This window comes from Ixodes scapularis, unplaced genomic scaffold, assembly GCF_016920785.2.
Source record: "Ixodes scapularis isolate PalLabHiFi unplaced genomic scaffold, ASM1692078v2 PGA_scaffold4__175_contigs__length_147842914, whole genome shotgun sequence".
Classification (NCBI taxonomy): Eukaryota; Metazoa; Arthropoda; class Arachnida; order Ixodida; family Ixodidae; genus Ixodes; species Ixodes scapularis.
The window spans coordinates 139,161,569-139,189,228 of NW_024609879.1; the positions used below are offsets into that span (position 1 = coordinate 139,161,569).

The 27,660-nt window shown below is 45.1% G+C and overlaps 1 protein-coding gene across 1 annotated transcript in view; it reads right to left on the reverse strand.

Moving 5' to 3' along the window:
* LOC115320795 overlaps positions 1–18,824 on the reverse strand; it is a 32,173-nt gene extending 13,349 nt beyond the window's left edge. Inside the window, exons 1-7 of the mRNA XM_042293253.1 lie at positions 18,779–18,824; positions 16,706–16,818; positions 12,521–12,595; positions 10,713–10,858; positions 10,609–10,637; positions 9,125–9,233; positions 4,406–4,504 (exon numbers count right to left, since the gene is read on the reverse strand). Of these exons, the coding sequence (XP_042149187.1) occupies positions 4,406–4,504; positions 9,125–9,233; positions 10,609–10,637; positions 10,713–10,858; positions 12,521–12,595; positions 16,706–16,818; positions 18,779–18,824 (617 nt within the window). The remainder of the gene's footprint in view (positions 1–4,405; positions 4,505–9,124; positions 9,234–10,608; positions 10,638–10,712; positions 10,859–12,520; positions 12,596–16,705; positions 16,819–18,778) is intronic.
* Positions 18,825–27,660: the final 8,836 nt, after the last annotated feature.

The following is a 27,660-nucleotide window of genomic DNA, read 5'->3' on the forward strand; positions in this document are numbered from 1 at the left end:
TCGTCTCGGTGCCATATAGCTATTATAAAATCCCGCAATAAAGGTTTACAATAGGTTTTGCCTTGCTGTACTCCGTTCACCCTTAAAGGGGCACTGACACCCCAGAGCTCTATTTTATTTATTCTCTAAAACGATGCCAGTAGTAGTCCTAGACACGCAAAAAAAAAATACCGCATCGCGAAAAAACTTTTCCCCAAGGGTGCGCGCGCTTTTTATTTTTGTTTTTGGCGTTTTTTTTCTCTCTCTCTCTATTCTCACTTCCTCAATATTTTTATGTGCACGTAACATAGCATGAAATTTAGAAGCTTTCTAGGCGACATTTTTATAACATTCGATAACGGCAATCGTATCATGTTTTTTTTTTTTGTTTTTTTTTTTTAACGCAATTCCGAACCCACAGCGACCCTTTTTCTTTTTAAATACCGAAAATTGGAGTCCGTTGTGATGTCGCTCTCTGGATTTTTATCCCCGCTCGAAAAACATGGCGGCGCTCGACGCATGTAGCAGAGGGTGATCGGTGAGTCGAGGAATCGGACGGAGCTCTCTTCTTTAGCTGCCCGACGACCTCTCAGTCTTCGAAGAGGAAATCGTCAAACAGTCAAAACAACTGGGTTTGGCGTTGTGTAGTCATACTTATGGTTGTTACTCCGCCGAGGCAGCCTTTCACGCAGAACCGGCGAGACGTCAAGCGTCGTCTGCTCGCAGGGATAGGCAGGCGGAACGGCACGCACGGAGGGAATTGTTTTTTTTTGTTGGTTTTTTTTCTTCTCATGGTACGCCAGGGCGCCTTTGTCTCCCGCTCCTCACCTCCTCGCTTCGGGTCGTGGCAGCAACGGCGGACAACGCTCACACACACACGTTCGGAGCGGGGCCAGGGCAGGGCCGCTCGATATTTGACGTCACTTCACTGGCGCAGATCGCGCGGGAACTTCAGATTCGGCATTTAAAAATTGTTTTTTTTCTTTTTTTTTGTTTACGAAGACTAGGTTCCCAAGTTTCAAATTTTGAGGGTAATGTCCAGGCCTCGTTTTCAATCGTTCCGGATAATTTTAAAAAATTATTTTGACGTGTCAGTGCCCCTTTATGACCAGCAAATCGCACATAAAGGCACACTATTTATAACTAAAAGCTCCTCCTTCAGCGCGAGCTTTCTGCCCTTGCTAGCACAAGTGTGAACATGCAGGCTCGTGCAACCAAAGCACTGCGGAACACCGCGAGCTCGCGCAGAAAGCCGGGAGCGTAGTCTCAGCTTAAGGGTGAATAGGTTATAGCGGACGACACGACGGCTTCGCGAGCCCAGTAGTCCTTCTGATGGAGTACGTGACTGAGTAGAATTAAGTTGGTGACGAGCAAATAAACTTTTACTCGACTCTCGAGGTGCGCGAACTCGCGAACGCTGGCACGTAGAGGCTTCCGCAATATTTGAGAAGGGTGAAAACACTGTGAAGCCAAATCACGTAGCAGTGGTAACTCTCGACGACAATGCGATGTATAGACTAGAGTGTTCGAAATACCGAGGTTGAATCTAAAATGGGCCGTAAAAATAGGCGTATCCAAGTAGCAATCTAAAATTTTCGTCAAAGGTGTATTTCATAGGCAACACTCTACCTTGTAAAATTCCAAATCATAGCTTCATTTCTTGTAAAAAAAAATTGCCCAAATACTTGCCAGGGTCAACGGCGAGCGGCGACGCAGACGACAGAGTGGCGGGGAGCGTTTTGCGCACGTATTGCTAGATGGCGCTATTTCCTTATCCAGACTGTTTGCGAGAACCATGGTTGATGAATATAAACATAATCTTTTTTGTAACGTACCTTTGTTTTAAAAATTAATGAACAATGATAGCAATATTTGAAAGAACAGAACGAAAAGAAAACGCGGCTGCATATACGGCGGCGCGTCACACGCGTCGTGTGATTTGTTTTGCTGGTCGGCTACACATTTTCACGCAGCCTCCGACGCCATCTATCAACACGTGCGCCAAACGCGTCCCGCCACTCGACTCGGTCGTATACGTCGCCGTCCGCCGTTGACCCCGGCAAGTTTCGTGGCCCTATTTTCTACACTCTAAAAGAAAAGGGTGTCACATTACACCCTTTTACCCCACATACTCCACCCCAAAACTTCAGTTCGACGTGCAGAGCCCTAGTCGAACAGACGGCCCCAAATTTTGCGAAAGGATTTATCACGGTTTGATATAACTTATTAAATAACTAAAGTACGTTTCAAAGACCACAGAAAGAAAACACTGAGGTTTTGCAATAGGGTAAAAAAAACTTTTTTGTTGTTTTTTTTGTAGTCAGTAAGACGTATATTAGCAATTTTAATAAGTTGTGCCGAACGAATATCAAGCATCTCGTGAAAGTTTATACCGTCAGTTGGAACTCTGTGCCTTGTACGTCGAACTGAAGTTTTGGAGTGTCTTATATGGGACAAAGGGTGTAAAAATACACCCTTTTTTTTAGATTGTACAGAGAGGGAGCTACGCTTTGTTATTCTACAGTTTAAAACCCACCTCTGCAATACACCTTTGACGAAGAGTTTAGATTGCCACGTATAGGCGCCGATTTTTAAGGCGCATTTTAAGACCAGCCCAGGTATATTGGACACCCATATATCAACGGCCAAATGCAGGCCTGCAGGGGTTTTTGAAAAGTTACGACGGCACAGAAAAGTTGCTTCAGTGCGCATTTGTGCGGAGAAACGTAATGTCTGTAACAGATAGACACTTCTCTTGTTTTTACCCAAAACAAAAGAATCAGCAGGATCATTTTCACACTGTGATATCGTTACATGACGAAACATTGAGGGTATGCAAGCGGAACTCAGGGTCTTAAACCGATCACGTTAAAGTCAAAATAATTGCTTCTTCATCATATTTCACGTTGACTATAAAATCGGAAAGAGAGCCTGACGCTGCTTTGATATCATGTACTCATCAGATACATATCTCGTCGAATTCTTATCAGGTCTCCATGCCTGTGATCCTTTTGGTCCGACAGTATCTTGTGTCGCACGCAAATACAATATTTTTTTTAAAACCTTATGAGTTTTTTTTCTCTCTTTTTTACCTGCCACGCACTTAATAAATACAAGATCAAAATCCTGTCCTGATACAAACAATTCAAACTTTCGCAAATGACGTACAATGCGGTCATTCCGGATGCATTCGTCGTCTCCTCCAGGCATATCGCGACGTCTCGGCAGTTAACGCCGTAAATATTACAGAAACTGCCTATCCTTGGCAAGGCTTTTGTTGCGGTACATATGGGAGCTACGATTCCCTTACCTATCAATTTTTGACGTTTAAATTCCACGCGCGATTTTAGAACGATCGTTAATTCGGAGATCCGATCTCATGCATTATTCCATAGCAACGCCCCTAGCAACGGTTTGTGTGCACCAGGGACGTCAAGCGTACGGTGTCGGTTGTTATAAAGATCAGCGAGAAAAACCGTTTTAGAATGACGCTCTTTATGGAACTTGTCAACTGATATATCTAAGAACGTTGCGAGTGAATAGCGTTTCAAGAGCCACCAACTGCAACGCCTCCATGGGCAACGAAGAAGAACCGTTTTAGAATGATGCTCTTTCTGCGCAAACGTTTACGCAAACGTTATGCTTACTATAAGCAGAAAGGCATAAAATCACTTTCTTCCCCAGGCAATGTGCATCCAACGTTCCACCGCTTCTGCCGCTTCTGTCCACAAAGAGGGATGATAGCGCAAAAAGAGCACCACCAAGCGGACGCGCCCACGAAAAGACGTGATGCGTTACAAGAAGCTTGTCAACTGACTTGGATCTCGTAACGTCGGCCACAGTGACACCCGGTTGTTCCGGTGCATGAGCACGACCATCCGAGCAGACGAACTTCCAGGCCGTACGGCTAGACATCGGAAAGTCCGTAGCGGATCCGAGGAACGCGAATTTCAGTTACGGCGTGCTGAGGAGGCTCGTCGTAGCAGTCAAGGAACAGATCAGGAGCCGAAGCGGAATCGGAAGCGGGTTCAAGATTGTCGTAAAAATCATCAGAATCGTGTCGTGAAAACAGTACAGGAAAGACACTGGCGCGACACCGAGAGTGATTTACGCAAAGCCTGAGTTGCTGCCGCTTTGACACACATTACGCGGTAGCGTAAGTGCACTCGAACTTTAGTGGTGCATTTTATTTCGGTAAATGTCAATGCCTAGCTCCGTGCTTTGTAGGGGTTATGTCCGCGTCGCTGGAAAGCGCAGAAAAGTGTTTGAATGTTAACTTTGTCTTGTTTTTAATAGTAAAGAGGAGGCCGGAAACTGTACATCCCCAGTATTCCGAAAACGTATTGAGTCATATTTCTATGACCCCCATTTAATTTTTATAGCCCCGTAAACAATTAGATAATGCAATTACTACATAGCGACTTACGCAAGTGAAGCGTTCAGCGCCTCCAAACTGCATTGGTTCGATACAGTAGTATTTCTTACGCATTTCTCGAGCAAATCCTCGTCCAAATTCACGGCCATCCTGAAAAGTTTCAAAACACCACTTTAATGTATCAATCGTGTACTAGAAATGGGAAATATTGAACGTGTTTTAAGCAACGTCTCTGAAACACCACTAAAAATAGACGAATGTCCAAGAGTATAGACGCTTTACACACGCGCCAAATTACAGCCGCCATTGCTGACCTTCTCTTGTCTTACCGAGATGCCGAGCAACTGAAACGGTAGTTGACGATCCTCTACAAAGGCCGATGCTTTAGAAAAGGACACAGTTGAATCTAATACGGCAATAACCTGGCCTGCTATGGTAATGATGAAGTGAAATAAACGAAATAAGAGGAAACAAAAACTGAAGGCCAGTTATGGCGGCGTCCATGCACAGCTGCTGCAAAGCGTCTATATACAAATGTGTACGCATGGCTGGCAATAACGTCCCATATCAGCAGCCATTGTGCTGGCCTTGCTGCTGAGCGCGCACATTCGGCAGCGTTCACTACGCGCCACAGTATTATTTTATTCTCGGATAGAACAACTCAGGATGTGGCATCATGCTGCACGGTGCGATGTCACGTGCAAGCCATGCATTGACGACGCACTCGCGCAACCTAATCGCCCCATTCAGTGGAAACACCCCTCCCACCTCTCTCTACCTTAGAACGGCGAACACTGGAGAGGAGGCCCACTCCTCTCCAGCGTTTGCTCTGCTAGGGTGGAAAGAAATGGGAGAAACCCTGAACTCCTAAAAATACACTAACACCTCTCACAAAAAAAATTTTTTTTTTTTTTTTCATTTTTCGACAGGCGATTTAGTAGGTTGTCAGAATACTACCCAATTCATATTTTGCTACAGAATCACGTACATGTTTAATAAAGCCAAGAAACGCCACTGCTCTGAACCGAAACCGAAACCTGCGCATGGAGGTAAGAGAAATATGGAGGAGGAGAGTGTGCTGGGAGTCACGTGGCTACACCTAATCGTGCACCTTTTTTTCCACCGTTCTTTTTTTTTTTTTTTTTTTTTCTTTGCGCTCTCTGCTGTGATTGGCTCTCCGAGTGTTGTGGTTGGGCTACACCAAACCACAACACTTGGAACGCCAATGAGCGCAACTTGCGAAGGCAGCTCAGCGAATGACGATGGCGAAACATATGTTTAGACCAAAAAACGTTCAGCGTTCCCTCTCTGGTGAAGGAGTAAGAACAGGGAAGCTTTGCTATGGTGGGAATGAAGTAATGGCCGGCAGCAAGTCGGCAAGCCAGAGTGGAAAGGCTTCTGCCATCTATGAGCGACGGCGGCAACCAGACAACCGGCAAACACAACACTCTTCAAAGCTAGCGCCACCTTTGATGGATGGTGGCGAACAGACAACTGGCAATCCCGTTGTCTGGTTGTTGCCGTCGGTTATAGATGGCGGTAGCTGTCCAGAGTGTTGTGTCGACATTTCTTTGCTGGCGGACATGATCCTGGGGAAACTAGACCTTAACAACTCCGCTGTAAAAAACGCACTTTTAGTGACATTAAGCAATGCAAAACGTCACGCTTCCACTGCTTAATGTCGCAACTCCGACTGTGTTTCTTGGTCTAAACTAGGGTGTAAGATAGACAGGTGGGAAAACGGCCCATAGAAGCAGCGCCGTGACCGGATTGTTCACTCGTCTGCTTGCGGGTACCCCCGATTTGCGACAGATGGCGCTGCGGCGACCGGAAAAAAATTAGAATCGGATTTCCATGGAACTCTATGGGAGAGTGCGCAAAATAAACCGAGAGCACGACATTCATTCATTGAAAATCCACGAGAAATCATCTCCGTCAGTTTAGCCAGTCGCCACCGGTCGCCCACCCGGAGTGAGAGTTCGCGGTGCTCCACATAGATGGCGCCACGGTAAAAGAGAAACCCGAGGGGGACACAATCCGGTCGCTCATTTGGCTCTCGTTTCCCCACCTGTCTATCTTACACCCTGGTCTAAACATATGTTTCGGCATCGTCATTCGCCGAGCTGCCTCCGTAAGTTGCGGTGATTGGCCCTCCGAGTGTTGTGCGGGAAAGTAGACACATGGTGATCTTTAGAGTGTATGAGTTGTTTCTCTGGAAATTTCTTGCACATTTTTCTCAGTTCCAGAGGCCGGCTGCTTCGCTCCATTGGACAGTTCATGCTTTCACACTAAAGATATTTTTTATTCGTGTAAAATAAAATTTTCGGCTAGAAATACTGGTTTTTAAGAAATATATCGGACGAGGCGAAAGATAACTATACGATGGCAAAGTTGATTAAAACTGAGAAAATAGAAACTATCGTGAAAAATTGCTAAATACTTGCAGGAAGCTATATATAGGAATGAAAGAAACGTTTGTCAAAGGTATGCGTTCTGGTTCAAATAAGCCGGGGATCGAAAGACAGTCGGCATACGAATTCGAAGGCGAGTCACCTGAGATCCGTGATTCGAATGGCGCGTGGCAATGAGTTAAAGGAGACATTCGCACCACGGATATTGCTCTGGCTCGTGTTTGCAGACTGTCTTATGTACAATGTATGAACAGTGTTAACCGGGCTTTAGGACACACAAAATACACCGATCTGACCGAGCTTTGCCCGCATGCATGACGCCGCCATAATTGTAGCTCACAGGAGGCAGGCGACAGTGAACGGGTCAGCTCGTGCCGACCCGCAGCCTCTAGTTGTCGCGCGTGCAGAAAGACTACAGTTCCCGGGATGCGAGCCGGCGGCGTAGCGAAGCTGGCTGGTGAGATCGGTATACTTGGGCCAGTCGGTTCCCGATCACGTAGGTAAGCGCCAAGAAAACACAAGGACTCATGTAGACAGAAAAGGGCGCCTTTGCGTGTCTACTTCATTGTCCTTGTTTGTTTTTTTCGTTTTTCTTTTTATTTTTTTGTATTTGAAGTTTTTTCATCCGAAAGTTCATCGGGCTCATAGCCTCATACGAATAGTTATACTCCGTTTCGTCTTGAAGCACTACCAATGCTACGAGCCAACGTGGCCTATCAAGCTTCTAGTAAACACTAGATCAAGGGCATTATACCTGTTACGTGTTCGTTAGTGCCCAATCGATCCAATCAAGCTCCAAGAACAACTCATGACAGTGCGTTCTGATCGGTGGGTTTGTGTTTGCGTTGCAACCAGCTTTTAGTTTCGCTTGGACTTAAAGAGAAACTACAAAAGATCTTGAAAAAAAATGACTTAGAGGTGGGAGTTTCAGCGTTTGTGTTCCTCAAAGAAATTGGGGGACCCAAATACAACAAGGTTGGCGTCCACACCTTATAGAATAGGGGTTTCGCAACGCAGTGCAGCGCGCTTACGTTTCCCGCTTGCAGCGCCAACATGGCTAACGAGCGTAATATTAAAAAAAGAAAAATTAAAAAAAAGTACAACATATGCGCTTAGCAAGTATTTTTTGTTTACGAATAATCGTTAAAGTAAATCCCAATCAAGTCGGCTAGCAAAAGAGATAATCTAAAATCAGCATACATGTAGTTGGCTGGATTCAGCCAAAACAATCCAATCCGTAGCACTCCAATTTGGCGCTCGTTCTCCGATTATTCCATGTGCGCTCTGACCGTGTGTTGCCAAAGATTTAGGCCTTCAAGTATGTCGAAACTGAGATGAACGCGGGTGAGCATAGTCTGCGAGCTGCTGCTTTATTTAGATCTGAGCTTCAGCGACTTTGAAGCCTTGAAATACTTGCTTTAACCTCGCTGGTATCATGCCACGACCGAAATCCACTCGGAGTCACGGAGTATAGTGATAGGTTTCCATGTCAACGGTCACCGCGTCTCTTTAGATTTAGGAACGGCCAGAATCGGGGACGATCTTTAAAATGGGACGAGCCCACCGCTCATTCTTTGTAACTTGAGCGAGATAAAGTAAAGCGAAAGCCGGTGGCACCATTTATTGGTAATGAAATTGGCTAATACTGCAGCGACCACGACGAATTTGCTGCGAAGCGAGCGGAAAGGGCGTCGCCATGTTTGCCGACGCAACCCGGCCCCAGGCAAATAGGGGCCCCGCGCTACTTCTCGAACCTAGCGTTGGGGATGAGCGCCAACCCAAAACCCAAAACGGAGTTTGGGTTTGGCGCACGCGCAGTGGTGAGCCCCTATTTTCTTGGGGTCCCAAAGCTTTGGGGCTTGCTATTTTAAAACTCTCCATTTTTGTCACATGAATTCTAACATCACGAGCATTTGACCCGAGCGAATCGATAAAGGCGAGAAAAACCGGAGAACCAACCACCGCGTATGACGTCGTACCCAGAGGTTTCAGCTGCCTGGCGCGTGCAGCTTGTAAAGGAGCGCGTGCAACGGTTTTGACTGCTCGGTTAGGACTTGTGGAAACGCGGAAATGTTGAGATCTCTGTATAATACGTCATATCACCTCACACCGAACTATACGGGAAAGAGTAGCTTCAGCACTATTTTGAAAGCGCTGTTGTGACTACTTGGCGCATCAATCTGAAATATAATTTTGATATTCGCGATCCTGGCGGACAAACAAAAACAATTGAATTTTTTTTTTCTTTTGTGTGTGTTTTATAGATTGCCGCTTTAGGTTGTGTTTGTTTTTTGTTTTTTTAAGATGAGAGGGAGTATAGTGGTTTCATCGAAAGTTTGGACAGAATATTCGCACTTACATTCTTAAGATGTGCTCCGCCAGCTGATCCAGCATGCGGTACATTGCGTGTGGATCGCTCATGAGTATTACTTGATCTCTACTGCAGAATCCAGCAAAGAAAGAGTAGCCTGAAAGGAATGGGAGTATTGCAGTTCAATGATATGACTTTCGCTCACAGGTAGATATTAAAGTGCAAGCAGCCACAGACTGCGCGTACGAAAGAAGCCCCACGTTATGAGGCATAATACCGAAGGCTCAGGTGTTGGCAGATGATGGCATACACGCTTTGTTATACGTTCATAAATCTTTAGGAATGCGTTATGAATAAAGAAAAGGGGTATTTACTTGCCCTCAACACGAACTGTTGAGAAATTAACTTATCGTCTGCCGCTAGCAACTGTTCTATCAGGGCGAAAATAAATGCGGCGAATGGTTGTTTTTAGCACGCGCCTAACAACTCCATAGAGGTTTCGCATTTGTTGCCGAAGAAACTTTACGACTTTGATGGGTCCAGCTGGTTGAAGCTGCTATGAACAATAGGAAACTAATCGTACGACTTTAACCTCCGAGACGCAGTACGCGTTTTCTTTTTCTTTTTCTTTTTTCTGCGGAATTCGTTTAATCCAGAGAGAATTATTTATGCCCATTCCAAATCGGCATGGCCTGGTCATTTAGCTCGCACCAACTCTCAAACCGAAAATGGAAATAAAAAAAAATAAAGCTAAAAACTGTTGCATCGGCAAGGCAGAGGGCCTCGCTTTGAAGCAGGTGCCTGAGCCTTCTCCTTTTTCGGCTCGCGCTCTTCGCTAAACTGAGTCGACATGAAAGTCGACCGAAACACCGAAACCTCCGAAACCAACACCGGGAAAACGTGCCTTTCACGCATAAGAGGATGTGCAAAAAAAAGAAAAAAAAAGTGAGGGAGATGGATCGCTTGTGTTGTCAAGTTCAACCCAGCATTGCTGCGTGCGGATGTTCGGCGTCACGGGCTTGAGGCCGTCGCTGGGCGCAGATTACAAACGAGTGCTGCCTCAGCGTTCATCTGGAACTCCACTCTCGCCTGCTTGAACACGAGGTCCGGAGGCATGCTGCGGCAACACTCGTGTTCAACCTTGGTCCCGCCACGCAGGCCTCTAGCAGCTCACGTAGAAGCTCAGGCACTATAAGCCTTGTTATCCAGGAGGTGAAGGCGGCAGGTTCCCAGAGGGGTTCTGACGTGCCTAGAACGGGTCTCCGACAGCCGTAATTAGGCTCCTATTCCGTCCACGCATCCAAAGAGGTTCCAAAGTGGCAACGAATTACGTCAGAAAAGCCGAAGTGTCATGCTGTCACGGATCCCGGAGGTCGGGCTTAAATGATCTGGCAGATCTACGAGCCCGCGCTTCCCCCGCTCCTGGGCTAGCATGTCAGTATTGGACCAGCTCGCCTGTACAGTTGCTTCAGTTCAGGTCATTATCTTTAAGACTATATATTAATAGGGGATTAGTAACTGAAACACGTCACCAGTTTGAGACTGATCCTGGAAGTAGTACCTGTAACAAAAACAGAGTTTTTAATTTACATCTCGACACAGCCGCGGTGGTGACAACGGATTCTCAATTACTTACTTCGATAACATAACGACGATCGTAGCATTTTCAAACCGTGCCTGGTTTTGCATTGCAAATTTCTTTAAACCCCAGAGAGCACTATTCCCATCCAACTTGCCATATGCATTGATGCTGGTTTCATATATCCTGTCCTGTTCGGATTTCTGAAAAATGCCACATCGTCGCAAACACATGTTTATCATTTTGATGTCAATGTTTCTTTTTAATCTTCTTTTTTATTGTAGAGTTTGGAGTCACAGCAAGCGACATTCCATAAAGCGCGATGCATCACGGCTACGTTCTCGGCAGGCCAGAAGACGAAGTATCACTTTAAAGGCAAAGTAACACTGCTAACACATCGTACAATAGGCAGCCTCCAGACACTGTCTGTGGTGTGGTTCTTCCATGTATGACTGTCCCGCCACATTGGGCATGCAGGGACTGTCTGCAGAGATGTTCGAAGCGTACATTTGTATAAAACAAAGATACTTAGAACATGCTTGAGACCGCAGATAATTATGTCATCGTGTTTTTTGTTTAATGTACGCGCAGCGTCACTGCGGCTTTATGGTCGTCGCCACTAAAGTTATACGTGGGGGACCGGTTTCGGTCTGTTTCTAACAATCTCGAGCTCTCCTCAGACGCGGAATTCCAACAAGAGTTATTCGCAAGTACGCCACTACACGTGACGCATACTTCCGGTTCCAACTTTCACCGAAGTCAACGATGGCACGCTTCGCCCTGTGAGTTTCTACGCGCATAGAAAGTGTTTTTGTTTCTTTTTTCTATTTTGCTCGAGTTTTTTTCTGCGTTGTGCTTGATTGCCCCAGCCGCAGTCGATTGGGTCGTGTCGTCTCCAGTAAGAAAAGCAGAATTTATCATACTCATGACGTCACAGTAAGGGAAACGCTTTTGGTCGCGCTCGCCGCCAGTAGGCCGATCTCACCAGCCTGTTTGGCTACGCCACCGCTGCCGCAATGCATCGAGGGAAACTTAGTCTTTCTGCGCATGCGGGAACTTCCCCGAAGCTCTGCGCATGCAGAGTCGAGAAGGCGCCAGCTGTCTCGTCGGACACTGCCGCCTCCGTTTGAGAAGTAAAGTTATGGCGGCTTCAGGCATGCGCCGAACGCCCATGGTCAGATCGGACTATTCACGAACAAATCACAGTTCGTCAAGTAGGCTGAAAGCGAGCTTTCCAGCACTACGACTCTTGAAGGGGAGAAGGAAGCTTTTCAGGAATACACAGACTCCCGTATGATTACTTACTTCATCCTAAGGTGAACTAGAAAAAATACAAATAATAATAACGCAATTTGCTTTGTAGAGGCTGAAAACGCGCCTGGTTTTGAGAGGAACTTTGACTGGCAGTCGAATTCCATACGTAACGGTCTTTATTTGGGATTTAAGACGAGCCGGTTCTGAAAACGTCGACCCGTGGGCGGCCAGAAGGACTTTAGCAAACGCCGTCAGTGCGAATCTTAAACGGAACAAAAAACATAGTAAGCACTAGTTGATGCGGCCCAAATACGTCCCTGCTCGTACTAATTGAGCTCTGTCCTGGACGGTGCCACTCGCCATGCTCGCGCACTTCGTCAACACCAAAAACGATGCCAACAACTAATCGTCTGCATGGGAACTAACGGGGAAATGAGGTTTTGTGAAACCCGCCCCCATACCGCCGAGGCTGCAACATCACCGATGTATGGTGCCGATCGCCGTGTGCATCACGGTCCAGCAAGTGTACTCGAGTATCTCGAAGCGTGTAAATTCCTCACGCGGGTGCTCCACACTTTGGCTGCTGCAGAAGCGAAAAACGAATATCTTACAGTTAGGCAGGAGATGCCAACGAGCCTCAGAACGAGTCCCAGTTCGTGCGGCAGTCCGCTGTAGGTTGCTCTCAACTGCGGAAACAAACAAATACGAGGACACGTGTGAATTACATCAGAACCTTGCGTATACCGAGACGGGCACAAAAAAAAAAAATTAAAGTCCCCCGTAAAAAGAAAAAAAATATATATATATATATTTATATATATGTAATTAATGACAAAATAAAAATTGATTTAGTGACTGACAACATAAGAAACGCATGGGGTGGATTATTATTGTCACGCTTTTTGCTTGTGATTGGTCGTTCGGCGTTTAATGCCGCGATCTGATTGCCTCCGATAGCCCAGGTAGTAGAACGGGGGGGGGGGGGGGGGGGGGGGGGGGCGGAGGGGCGGGGGGAGGGGGGGGGGGGTTCTTACGTGGGCAATGTGGCCTTTGAAACCTACGTTCGTGTCACGTGGGCCGTGCCACGCCCCCGTGGGTCCCACCTGGGTTACACAAGGTCATGCCGAACCGAGTGGACGTTGTGGAGATGTAACGTAAGATTTCTGTTCAGTGTGATACGAAATTACCGACGAATGTAACTTAAAACGTGAGAGAGAGTGAGACATTTTGGAATTGTAAACCTTTTTGACATACAAATCTTGCTACTCAGCTGGAAAGAGGGAAGCCTTCATGGCATGGAATTTTGTTGCCGGAGAGTTTAGTTTGAAGATTATTTCCATACACCAGCTCTGAGCACGTGGAGCGAAAGCTCGCGCTGCAGGCGATCCTGGGTTCAATCCCCACCCCTGCCCGTTTCGATCTGGATGAGCATCGCACCGGCGTACGGTCGTGTGTCACGACTGCGTGATGCACGTTAAAGACCCCAGGCTAGCGGTTGTACTGCACTGGCCGAATTCCGCATCTACACCTGAGAGCAGAGCTGGCAGTAATGTAATTACTGTAATGAAATTACAGTAATTTAATTACTTGTTCCAGTAATTAGTAATGTAATTCATTACTTTTTGTAGCAGGTAATTTAGTAATGTAATGAATTACTCCAGCGACGGTAATTGTAATTAAATTACCTAATTACTTTTTCGCACCAGGCATATTTTTTGTGTCCACAATACACAAGAGCGCCTTTCTTTTTATTTTACTTTTTCTTTTTCCTCTACACCTTTCCAAAAAACGCTCTTTGGCCGCCGCTATGTTGCTGATGTTAATGCGGCTGGTGGGACTCTCGCGCCCGCTATCAGCTAGACATTTTCTGCCACTCTCTTGAACTGTAAAAACCCGCTCAGCGCGATTCTCTACCTATGTTTTGCGGTTTTGCATTCGACGTTTTCTGGCCCCTCTTGAAAGTGTCCGCTTACTTTTTCTGATGCATGCTGCGTACCCTCTTTGTGTTATCTTCCACTGTGAGAAATAGGGCTGGTAAGTCCCTTCCATTCGAGCTTTTTTGCTCGACATTCTCGGGAAACGAAGGAGGGGAAGTAGGTCGAACTAAGGCCCCAGGTGGAACGGCCCTCGACGCGATTTTGCGAGCAATGACAATTGTTCTCCCCCCTCCCAGAGATAATCCGCGTAGGGTCTTTAATCATCTCCAAAAATAGTTGTCCGGGTTGGTGTGGGAAACGGATCAGTCGCGTGCGTTCCTCTGTCCATCGGTAAACATGTTATTTGTGAGCGTGAAAAATGCATGCCTTTCGGCTATCTTCTGTTGTAAATTATTTTCGACAGCTAAACGCTTTGTCGTTTGACACGCGGCTAATCGAACGGCGCCGTCAAAACTTACCGTAAAAAAAACAAAAAACAACTAACATTCCAGTCGCATTCATTCTCTCGCGCGCGCCAAAAAAAAAATAGTTTACTGCTTTTTTTAAAAATGTTGTACAATGTTTCCCAATGTCCTCGGGAAAATACATGCACCATGAAACCCAAAATGCAGTGGGAAAACACGAGAATTTAGCCGCCAGCAGTGTTTGAAACTGCGCCTACACAGGCTGCGCCTGTGTAGGCGCAGCCTGTAAAAGTATACAAAAGTAATGCGAAAGTAATGTCATTACTTTTAAAAGTAATTTGTAATGGTAATTAATTACTTTCTGGCTGTGGTAATGTGTAATGTAATTTAATTACATTTCAGCAATTTTCAGCGAAGTAATTAGTAATGTAATTTAATTACAAAATGTGAGTAATTTGGCCAGCTCTGCCTGAGAGACAAGTTTTCTTTCGGAGCTGTTTAACTTCCGGTTGTACAAACATACCCACAACACAATTACTAATATTAGGTGAAATCCAAACAAGTTCGTCGGCTCGCGGTATATATTTTCTAAAATGTCGGAGTCCGCAGCCGGTTCATGCTGGCAATGTATTCCAATTACCAGGCCTAGTTCTTTTTTTTGGGGGGGGGGTGGGGGGGGTTGGTGTTCGGTATTTGGTACATGGAAATTATATGAAAATGTACACTGTTTTTTGTTTCATTTCATACACGTGCAATGAGTAATTTATCTTATCTTTTTAGGAAGTTTCCTTCATCTAACAAGACGCGCATATTTATAAAACGGCAATGAAGTCTCATTGTATGCAGGCCGGGAAAGTGTGTGCAACCCCAGCTTGAGATGCAGCTGCGATGCACATCGCCTGGATAAGAACCAAATGAGGCGGAATGAGGCGACCTGCGCGCCGCATGTAGGCTGACCATGTCCAGGATGTCCACAAAGAAACGCTACTGTTTGATTTTTTTTTTATTGAAAAATAAATTCCACATAGCCGAACGCTAAATATCTCCGCCAAAGTGTAGCCTTCAATATTTATAAATCATTTTCAAAACCTCTTAATGAGAAAGTTTCAATTGTCGAAACTCACGAAAACATGGGGATGAATGGCACGAACTAAGGGAATCTGACCCCATTTTCGCATTAAAATTAAAAAAAAAATTATAAATTTCGAATAAGATAACGGTTCTTTCCGAAACTTTTTTTTTTTCTGGTCCGACTGCTATAGCATTTCACTGAGAAGGGGGGGTCGGGGGTGGGGGGGGGCGATACAGTGCTTTTTTTTTTTCGAGGACACGCTGCAGGTTTCGTCAGGAAATCCCAGGTTGGTTGCTGAAATGGGGCCTGTAGGCCCCATTTCAGAGGCCACTTTGTGCTACTTGGGTAGGGTGACCATAATTTGCGGCGTACAAAACGGGGCCGGGGGCGAGGGGGGGGGGGGGGGGGGGGAGCGGGGAGCGGGGCCGAAAAACAAAAAGCAAGCTCTGCTACAACTTAGTTCACTCTACAAACGCACATGGTTACAAATACTTTCGTTTAGTTGCGTACAGAAGCATCTTTTTCTTAATTTTTATACAAATATAATAACATAGAAAAGTGCCCCCAAAAAACGCTTGTGCGAAGAGAACGTATTGACAGATGGAACACCAGAAAGAGCTCTAAATTAACTCTACAAGAAGAAACATTTTATAGTATGTTTATTATTCGAACGCGTATTATGAAATCTTTAAGATTTCTTCCATTCGCTTAGAACTCATTTCGAAACTCTACGCGCAAGTTCACAGAAATACGTGACGTCAAGCTTCACTGAGAAAAAGCAACTATGAGACAGCAGAAACGTACCCCTAAAACGAAACTGCCACGTTCAAAACGGGACGTCTCTTTGCAGGAATGTGTCTCCTTAATTCTCTTCGACTCCATAGATTCTTTCTGAATCCAATGTCAGGCAAGTGCACAAACTTTCAGATATTGCGCTGTCTCTAAAGTTAAAAAAAAGGCAAAGCCTAAAGGAAATCTCTGCGGTCTTCAAGAACAAAACAAACAATCCCAGAAAGCGACGAAGCGTGCATGAACATATTGACCAAATCAAAAGTCTATAAATGTGAAGTTATTTAAGACTTTAGCGGGCGACATAATCTAAGCATGCAGTTTGGCATTTTGTAGATAGCCTAATGAGCGTTGATTTTGACACCTTCCTAAAGCAGAAAAAAAACAGGCAGAAAATCAAAATAAAATAAACGCCTGTCCTTTTCTTTTCTAGTGGTTGTTCATGAGATTAACGGGGGCAGTAAAAAATACACTTTATTATCAGTGACTAAATGTTACAGGTAATATCCGTTGCTATCACTGAAAATACAACAAAATGCACTTTCGTGCACGTTGTTCTATTTTTTACTGCGGGCTAATGCTTTTTTTACTTACTCCGTTTGTCAGAACCTTCATGTAAAGTTGCTGATCTCCGATATCCTTAAACAAGTTGCAATGTGAGTGGTCCGACAGGAGATACAAGTTAACGTGACGCGTCTGCGAAAGAACTGCATAGAAACAGGAAAGAACTGTTAACTTGGTCGGTACCAATGAAATACCACACGGAGCACAAGTCTGTCTGCCTCTTGTCGAGGGGTTGCGCAGACGTCAGAACGCAGAGCTATGATTAGTTCCGATTGGAACAATAGTGCGTAGACCTCAAAGCAAGCTGCCTTGAGGTCTACCCGCTATCCTTCATTCAGAACCAATCAGAGCTCGGCGTTCTGACGTCACCACAACCCCTGCAAAAGAAGCAGACAAACTCGCGCTCCGCATTGTTCAGTAATGCCGAGTAAGTTACCACGAAACCGAAACCAACACTGTCGTCTATAATCATAGCCTGGACGCCATGTTGGAGCCATTCAGCATCTTATTGCGGCATCAGTAGTGCCGTAGAGATATGGCGTTTGCTTCGCTCGCGTTTGAAGCTAAAACAGATTGGTGGGGAGCAGCCAATGGAACACAGGTCAGAATAAGCGTGACTTGCGTTTTATACCCTCAGACGGCACTTGAATGCGCGCGTGGAGTGCCGTCGCTCGGCACTTGAACGCCTCGCAAAACTGTCGTAAAACCGTCAAACGGAAAACAAAACAAAAAACGTTATTTGCTTATTATTTGCGGTGATCGACAACAAAAATTAGTGCCGCTACCTAAACGTCAAATCACGGAGGGATATTGTGCAAAACTTGTCAGCACTGTAGCCAGCCCTCAAGTTTTTCGGCTGGCTACACAGATGAAGAGGGGTGCTGCCGCACAAGAGGTTTCGTCTGCTCTACTTGTCCTAGTCAATCGCACAGAGGTTCCTCACCTAACACGAAGTGCAGTCCACATACGCTTCGTTGGTACGAAGCTTTCCTGTCGAGATTGAGCCGGCGTATTCGTCGGAGCCATTCGTGACGCCGGCGAACGAATTCCTCGAGCGTCGACGGACACCGCTGGCCATAGGTCAATTTCGTCGTCTACTTTTACGCCTGGAACAGCTAAATACGGCGCGACTGACCATTTTAAACCTACAATGAGCGGACAAACCGCAGTGCGAACACAGCCCCAAAGAGCACGAAACATAGCGTAGCAGTAACGAATGCCTCCAACGTGGATTCCAGCGGGTTCCGGTGAGTTTTACAGAACCCTAATACCGTTGCATCATGGTCTCGTGCAGTACCCTTACCCGCATATTTCGTGTTGTCACTTATAGGATGAAAACGGCAGGGCCGCGTTCCAGTTGTTTTCCCGCCTCGAGTGGTCATCTATTATGTGTTGAATCGCAGTATAGCAGAAGAAATTTGCTAAACTTTCAACTTCGTCGTTTCTGTGGCAGTTCAGCGTCCTACCAATCGTGGCATAAACATATGTAGAACTCGCAATGGGGCTAGTTGGTCAATGTTAGGAAGCATGGTGTAGGGCGTAAAAACAACGGACACAAGGAAGGTCTGTCCGTTGTTTTTTGCGCCTTCTACCATGCTTCCTAACATAAACACACGCTCAGGGAATGCCTGTCGGAACGGAGCGACCGGAAGGCTCTCTGGATGCAAGAGACGGCTCGTGTTTGTGAACACGAAACAAGCGTATATGTCTCAAATATCACGAACACCAGAGTCATCAAGATTTAAAAAGGTACTGACACGTCAAAATCTTCTTTTTTTATTATTATTACCCGAAACGATTGAAAACGATGCCTGAACATTACCCTCGAAATTCGAAACTTGAGAATTCAGTATTTGTGAAGTAAAGAAAGCGATTTCCAAATTATATTTCTTTCCCCTTAAAGGCACTGACACCCCAAAGGTCGTATTGTCTATTATTGTATAAATAATATATAATATAATATATATAAATAAATAAATAATTGTATAATAATAGACAATACGACCTTTGGGGTGTCAGTGCCTCTTTAAGGGGAAAAGAAAACCTATACAGTCTCTAATTATTTCAAGTCCGCCCACGCGAATCTCATGAAGCTGAATCTACCTGAGGGGGGCTTCGTAGGCACTGGTGCTGTGTGGCTTTGACACATCTCTGAAAGGAAAAAAAAAAGACATTTGAATTTATTTTATTTTTTCGCGTCAGCACGAAAACAAAAAAACACACAGTACGAGCTCCTTTCGTTCTCAAATCACAGTCATCCGCAAAAGAATAGAACAGCAAGGTTAAAAGAAAATATTAGCCGTTTTTAATTATATTTGTATTGTGTACTGTAAGCGACTTAATTTTCGCGAATCGAGTGTGGTTTCCGTAGCGTCCACACATATTGCCCGAATTGTTCGCGGGACGTATTTTTCGCGAATTGTAGGCGATACGCGAAATTCGCGAAAATTAGGTCCTCGCGAAAATTTAGTCGTTTACATTATATTTATTGTAGATACGCAATAAACACTCGCCTGTAAAAATACAACATATTATTGTTAATCATGTATCTGAAAAAAAAAATGCAATCTCCAAAAAGAGCAGAACTAATCAAGTAATATATTTCTCGATTCTGAATCAAAAATATAATACGCAATGAAGGGGTCGACGTTTGAATTTTCGACATTAGTGGAACGTTGGAATGTTTTCAGTGTTGCCAGTAGAGCCCTCAGCCTCTCAGATCAAAATTAAAACTTGAATAACTTCGCGAAAGCAAAACATTTTTGTTACTCTTCCTGTGTGCTTACTAGTTCAATGTGTCTATTGATGTGTCGGGTCAATATTAGGGCAAATCTGTGCCTATCAATATTTCGCCGGAGTTTACCGTACTTTAACAAGTCACGTGGTTCATAGAGTCATTGGATGTTCCCAGGCCACCGGAACTCACAAGCTTCGTTTCAAAACCGAGTCGCGGCGCTGCAGTCGCAAAGCGCGTACAGTGTAGCGTTCGTTATGGTGCGAAGGCTTAAAGGGACCATGAAATGATTTTAAAATCTAATTTCATCCACCGCACGTCGTAAAAGGTGTGAAAAGAAACACAAAAACACAAAACTAGGGAGCCAAAAAAAATTATTTGCTATAGAACTTTTAAAAGAAAACTGGACTCTTTTGCGACTTCTTTCCTTCGAAAGCTCTGCCTTTTCACTACGATGCATCCGCAGAAACGGAGCACGTCAGCCGAATCCACGTCGCCTATTGGGTAAGAGCCTACCTCACCAGCACCGCGATCGTAAACAATAAATAGCCGGCGAATGTTTCCTAAAAGTTTTGTTAAATAATATTCAGACCCACATTTTGTAGCATAATTAGAGATGTGTGGCGAAAATTGCCAAATTTGATAATGCTGAGAGCCAAGCGCCATCTATCGTGTGGTAAACGAAGCAACTACTGCGCGTCCGCAGTAGGGCAGGGCTGGCAGGGCCGACTTCAGAACGGTTATTTCCTTTGCTTTCCTTCCTCTCAAAACTCTGACTGACTGCACGTTTATTTTTCTACGTGTTCATCTCGCGCGTGCCGACTTCAAGCAGCAAGAAAAAAATGTACTTAAAACAGACCACGACGAACAAGAACGCTAGATCCACAAACACCCGAGAAGAGCGACAACAGCCGCGAATCGCGCTCCGACGAAGCTCTCAGAATATAGGCCTAGCAGGCACTCCGACTCGGCGCAGCGTTGCTTCGTCGCAAGACCGTCTGTCTGCCTGCGACCGGCTGGCGTGCTGAATGGAATATGCCCGCGCTACCCATAGAGTTATTATAATGTACGCTAGAGGTTCAACTGGCGCTAGTGTCTATGCGACTTCCGGGAGGCAAATTGAAGCAGACAGCAACCAGTCTACTTTTGCGGTGCTCCTGTGCAATCCTATGGGAATACGCACGTGAATTTTGTCTATTCGCCGTAAAATAACACGAATAACTTTTGTTATTTCGGTTGTACCGGATAGTATGTACCTTTATTGATATTGTGAAAGTGTAATTGATTGAGTTACAACATTTTTCTTTACCACTGAACGACGTTAAACTTCGCTCTATTTCAGGCTCAAACCTCTGTTCAACAGCCGGTGTGTAAAAACAAGCGACGATTCTAAGCAAAATAACAATCGAAAGGAATGTAGAGTGCGTTTAAGGTTCAATAGCACTTTGGTGGCGCTTATATATTGCTAATATGTCCTTTCTGTCACTATATGAAGACTCCGTCGTGCATCTTTACAGTCTGCTAAAAAAATAAAGTATGTGGGCTATGAGAGGTGTGTCTTTTTATTATTTCCTATGTCGGGCAGTTTTAATCGGGCACCTGTTCTCTGGCTTCTCCCCATTCGCAAAGATCTGGAGCCTGCGGGTGATGATTTGAACCCAGAACATGCATCTTTGCACATATTCATGAGCAGAAAGAAGAAAGCAGTACTTATTTATTACAAATCTGACTATAGTACGTGACTTTCAATTTATTTGATCGTCTGCACGCACAAAGAGTTACTTATCCAGTGTTACTGCGTAAATCTTGCCGTCTCTCTTGGTTTTCCACATGTCCTTCGCTCGTTTGGCACGTATGTCCCTCATGTTGAAAAGTGCCGACGCCGTGTTCGCGCTAACAGTGTCCGACAGTGCACATAAATACACGTACGAAGCGGTTTTAGCATCGTTTTTCGTGCCACGAATTTCAAATGAAAACGCTGTAACTGACCAATTATTTCGTCTGCGTGACTGAGAAAAGTTCCAAGCTACCTAAACGTACGAATTATTCGTGATATTTGCTCTTATAATCGAGCGCAGAGAGAAAATGCACCCGCTTTTTCCCATAGCAATGCATTACCGGAAGTCAATTTCGGACTGGTTGCTGCCTGCTTCAATTTGCAGCAGCACACTAGCGCCAGTTGAACCTCTAGCGTACATTATAATAACTCTATGGCGCTACCCTTGTGGGGTACCCTTGTGGACCCTTTCCGTATAATAGTTTGATCGCTGACCTCAATTTTACGTTAAGAGGTGAGGTCAATCTCTTCCCCTTGTTTTCCGAGGCAGTGTTGACGAACACTCGTCGAAAAGGGACCCTCGTCGATTCTCTCTTCTTGTTTTGTGTGATATAGAGCTGAAATAAACGCTGTATGAATTACCTTCGTAACACGGTATGTACACTTTGTTATTGGTATGCCATTTTTATCCTGACAGACTGCACGTCACTGTCGAGCTGTAACAGTTCGTGGGAGGTATACGTGCAATACCGGTCCAAACTTTCTTTGCCGAGTGTCGCGTCAGTATCGAGTTGCAATCGTAAAAGATCGGTCCCGAAGCGCTTACCAACAGCGCGAATACAGCACTTCCATCAAACGCGCGCGTCCGCTCCGAGTGTGAACAGGTATTTACGTGGCTCTTGCTGACACTCGTAGTTCAAACGTATCTTTTTTAACGTCGGCTCGCTTCTGCATCTCCGAAACCGCGAAAAACGCCCCGGCAATTTGTTTCCATCTACGTCGCTTTGCAAACGACTGACACTGGCCGCCTTTTACCAACAATGACAGTTGGGTTGACTTGTGGAGTCTTCACCGGAAGACTCGCTGCACTTCCCAACAGGCATACCGGCGTATGGGACTAGTCCCATGCTGTCGCTGTAGCGCAACATATTTCATTGAATTTCGCTCAGCTGCGATGCGGCGATGAGAGGCGCCGATTCAGAAAATACGTCGGTGACATCAGCGCAGTAAAACCTACCGCCGCACCCCAACTCGTCGCCGCTAACGCTCCCATCTCCTAATGCCGAGAGAACTTCCGGTTCCGGAAACACTGTACGTCACAGCTTGTTTTGCGGTCAAGAAAAAGTAGATATTTCATTAATTTTTTGTGTAGAAGTTAATAAACCAAGACGAAAACGGATGCCTGTTCGGCATTCAGTGAACATTGACGGTTTAATGTAAAAGTTATCTGGAAAAAGTAAAAAAGTCATTTCATGGTCCCTTTAATCTCATGAACAGACACTGGAAAAGAAAAGAGCAGACGTTTATTTTAGTTTGGATTTTCCAGCTGTTTTTGTTTTTTCTTTGCTTTAGAAAGGTGTCAAAATTAACGCTCATTAGGCCATTTACAAAATTCCAAAACTACATGCTTAGATTATGTTGCCTGCTGAAGTCTTAAATAGCTTCATATTTATGCACTTTTGATTTGGTCATTATGAACTTTCAGGGTTCGTCGCTCTCTGGGATATTTTGTTTTGTTTTTGAAGACAGCAGAGATTTCCTCTAGGCTTTGCCTTTTTTTAACTTTAGAGACCCCGCAATATCTGAAAGTCATTGCACTTGCCTGACATTAGATTCAGAAAGAATCTATTGAGTCGAAGAGAATTAAGGAGACACATTCCTGGGAACAGACGTTCCGTTTTAGGGGTGCATTTCTGCTGTCTCATAGCTGTTTTTTTTTTTTTTTTTCAGTGAAGCTTGACGTTACGAATTTGTGTGAACCTGCGCGTAGAGTTGCGAAATGAGTTCTAAGCGAATGGGAGAAATACACGTTAGAATAAAAAACACACAATAAAAAATGTTTCCTCTTTTAGAGTAAATTTAGACCTCTTTCTGGTGTTCCATCTGTCAATACGTTCTCACAAGCGTGTTTGTTGGGGGCACTTTTCTATGTAATTGTATTTGTCTAAAATTAAGAAAGAGATGCTTTTGTACGCAACTAAACGGAAATCTTCGTAACCATGTACATTTGTAGAGTGGACGAAGTAGTAGCAGAGCTTGTTTTTCTTTTTTATGGCCCCGCTCCCCGCCCTGCCCCCTGCCCCCCCCCCCCCCCCCCCCCACACACACACACACACACCTTTTCAGTGAAATCCTAGCAGTCCGACTAGAAAAAAAAAAGTTTCAGAAATAACCGTCATCTTATTCAAAATTTATAAATTCTTTTTTTTTTTTAACTTTCAATGGAAAAATGCGGTCAGATTCCCTCAGTTTGCGCCATTTATCCCCATGTATTCGTGAGTTTCGGCAATCGAAAATTTCTCATTAAGAAGTTTTGAAAATAATTTATAAATTTTGAAGGCTACACTCTGGCGGAGATATTTAGCGTTAGGCTATGTGGAATTTATTTTTTAATAAAAAAATCAAGCAGTAACGTTTTATTTTGTGGACATCCTGGACATGGGCAGCCTACATGCGCCACGCAGGTCGCCTCACTCCGCCTCATTTGATTCTTATCCAGGCGATGTGCATCGCAGCTGCATCTCAAGCTGGGGTTGCACACACTTTCCCGGCGTGCGTACAATGAGACATCATTGCCCTTTTATAAATAGGCATGTCTTGTCAGATGAAGGAATCGCCTTAAAACGAAAACATAAATTGCTCATTCTACGTGTATGAAATGAAACAAAAAACAGTGTGCATTTTCATATCACTTCGATGTACTAAATACCAAATACCCCCCACCCCCCCCCCCCCCCCCCCAAAAAAAAAAAAGAATAGGCATATATATATATATATATATATATATCTTTTTGTATTTTTACGGAGGAATTTAATTTTGTTTTTTGCCCGTTTCGATATAGCCAGAGTTTTGATGTCATTCACACGTGTCCTCGTGTTTGTTTATTTCCGTCGTTGAGAGCAACCTACAGCGGACTGCCGCACGAACTGGGACTCGTTCTGAGGCTCGTTGGCATCACCTGCTTAACTGTAAGATAATCGTTTTTTCGTTCCTGCAGTAGCCCACGTGTGGAGTACCCACGTGAGGAATCTATACACGCTTCGAGAAACTCAAGTATACTTGCTGAACCGTGACGCACACGGCGATCGGCACCATACATAACTGATGTTGCAGCCTCGGCGGCATGGGGTATTTTGCCTAAACGCCATTCGCCCGTTAGTTCCCATGCAGGCGATTAGTTATTGGCATCGTTTTTGGTGGTGACGAAGTGCGCGATTACGGCGAGTGGCACCGTCGAGGACAGAGCTCAATCAGTACGAGCAGGAACGTATTTGGGCCGCATCAACTAATGCTGTTTTTTGTTCCCTTTAAAATTCGCACTGACGGCATTTGCTAAAGTCCTTCTGGCCGCCCACGGGTCGACTTTTTGAGACCCGGCTCGTCTTAAATCCCAAATAAAGACCGTTACGTATGAAATCCGACTTCCCATCAAAGTTCCTCTAGATACCAGGCACGTTTTCAGCCTCTACAAAGCAAATTGCGTTCTTATTATTTGTATTTTTTCTAGTTCACCTTAGGATGAAGTAAGTAATCATACGGGAGTCTGTGTACCCCTGAAAAGCTTCCTTCTCCCCTTCAAGAGTCGTAGTGCTGGAAAGCTCGCTTTCAACCTACTTGACGAACTGTGATTTGTTCGTGAATAGTCCGATCTGACCATGGGCGTTCGGCGCATGCCTGAAGCCGCCATAACTTTACTTCTCAGACGGCAGGCGGCAGTGTCCGACGAGACAGCTGGCGCCTTCTCGACTCTGCATGCGCAGAGCTTCGGGGAAGTTCCCGCATGCGCAGAAAGACTAAGTTTCCCTCGATGCATTGCGGCAGCGGTGGCGTAGCCAAACAGGCTGGTGAGATCGGCCTACTGGCGGCGAGCGCGACCAAAAGCGTTTCCCTTACTGTGACGTCATGAGTATGATAAATTCTGCTTTTCTTACTGGAGACGACACGACCCAATCGACTGCGGCTGGGGCAATCAAGCACAACGCAGAAAAAACTCGAGCAAAATAGAAAAAAGAAACAAAAACACTTTCTATGCGCGTAGAAACTCACAGGGCGAAGCGTGCCATCGTTGATTTCGGTGAAAGTTCCAACCGGAAGTATGCGTCACACGGAGTGGCGTACTTGCGAATAACTTTTGGTGGAATTACGCGTCTGATGACGGTTCGAGATTGCTAGAAACAGGTTTAAGCGGTCCCACAAGTAGAACTTTCGTGGCGACAATTATAAAGCCACATTCACACTCCCTCGTACATTATACAAAAGACACGATGACATAATTATCTGAGGGCGCGACTAAAGAATGATTGTATCTTTGTTTCGCACAAATATACGCTCCGGACATTTCTGCATCTCTGCAGACAGTCTTTGCATGCCCAATGTGTCGGGACAGTCATACATGGAAGAACCACGCCTCAGACTCTTTCTGCAGACTGTCTTTTTTAGGATGTGTTAGCTCTGTTACCTTGACGTTAAAGTAATTAGTCGTTTTCTGTTCTGCCGAGAACGTAACCGCGATGCATGGCGCTTTATTGAATGTCGCTTGCTGTGTACTCAGCGTACACAGAGACTCCAAACTCTACAAAAAAAAGATTAAAAAGAAACTTTGAGATCAAAATGATAAACATGTTTTTGTTACGATGTGGCATTTTTCAGAAGTCTGAACAGAAGAGGATATACGAAACCAGCATTGATGCAGATGGTAGGTTGGATGGGAATAGTGCTCTGTGGGGTTTAAAGACTTTTGTAGCGCAAAAACAGGCACGGTTTGAAAATGCTACGATCGTCGTTACGTTATCGGAGTATGTAATTGAGAATCAGTTGTCACCATCGCGGCTTTGTCGATATCTAAATTAAAAACGCGCTGTTTTTGTTACAGGTACTGCTTCCAGGATCAGTCTCAAACTGGTGACGTATTTCAGTTACTGATCCGCTATTAATGTATAGTCTTTAAGATAATGATCTGAACTGAAGCAACTGTACAGGCGAGCTGGTCCAATACTGACATGCTAGCCCAGGAGCGGGGGAAACGCGGGCTCGTAGATCTGCCAGGTCATTTACGCCCGACCTCCGGGATCAGTGACAGCTTGACATTCCGGCTTTTGTGACGTAATTCGTTGCCACTTTGGAACCTCTTTGGATGCGTTGACGGAATAGGAGCCTAATCACGGCTGTCGGAGACGCGTACTAGGCACTTCAGCACCCCTCTGGGAACCTGCCGCCTTCACCTCCTGGATAACAAGGATTATAGTGCCTGAGCTTCTACGTCAGCTGCTTGAGGCCTGCGGTGCGGGACAAAGGTTGAACACGAGTGTTGCGGCAGCATGCGGCCGGAACTGGTGTTCAAGCAGGCAAGACAGGAGTTCCAGATGAACGCTGAGGCAGTACTCGTTTGTAATCTGCGCCCAGCAACGGCCTCAAGCGCGTGACGCCGAACATCAGCACGCAGCAATGCTGGGTTGAACTTGACAGCACAAGCGATCCATCTCCCTCACTTTTTTTCTTTTTTTTTTTTTTTTCGCGCATTCATTTATGCGCGAGAGGCATATTTCCACGGTGTTGGTTTCAGAGGTTTCGGAGGCTTCAGTGTCTCGATTGACTTTCATGTCGACTCAGTTTAGCGAAGAGCGCGAGCCGAAAAAGGAGAAGACTCAGGCACCTGCTTCAAAGCGAGGTCCTTCGCCCTGCCGACACACGTTTTTATTATTTTTTTTTAATTTTCATTTTTGGTTTGAGAGTGTGTGCAAGCTAAAGGACCAGGCCATGCCGATTCGGAATGGGCATAAATAATTTGCCCTAAATTAGGCAAACTCCGAAGAAAAAGAAAAAAAAAAAAAAGAAAACCCGTACTGCGCCTCGGAGGTTAAAGTCGTACGATTAGTTTCCTATTGTTCATAGCAGCTTCAACCGGCTACGTGCTTTAATGGCATTGAAATGCAACTGGACCAATCAAAGCCGCAGTGTTTCTTCGCCAACAAATGCCAATCCCATACGAAGTTGTTGGGCGCGTGCTGAAAACGAGCATTCGCCGCATTTATTTTCGCACTGGTAGAACTGTTGCTAGCGGCAGACGATACGTTTATTTCTCAACAGTTCGTGCTGAGGGCAAGTAAATACCCCTTTGCTCTATTCGGAACGCATTCCTAAAGATATATCAACACACAACAAAGCGTATGTCCCATCATCTGGCAACATGTGGGCTTCCTTTAATGAGAAGCAAAAAAGATAAGTTCGGTATTACGCCCCATAAGGCGGGGCTT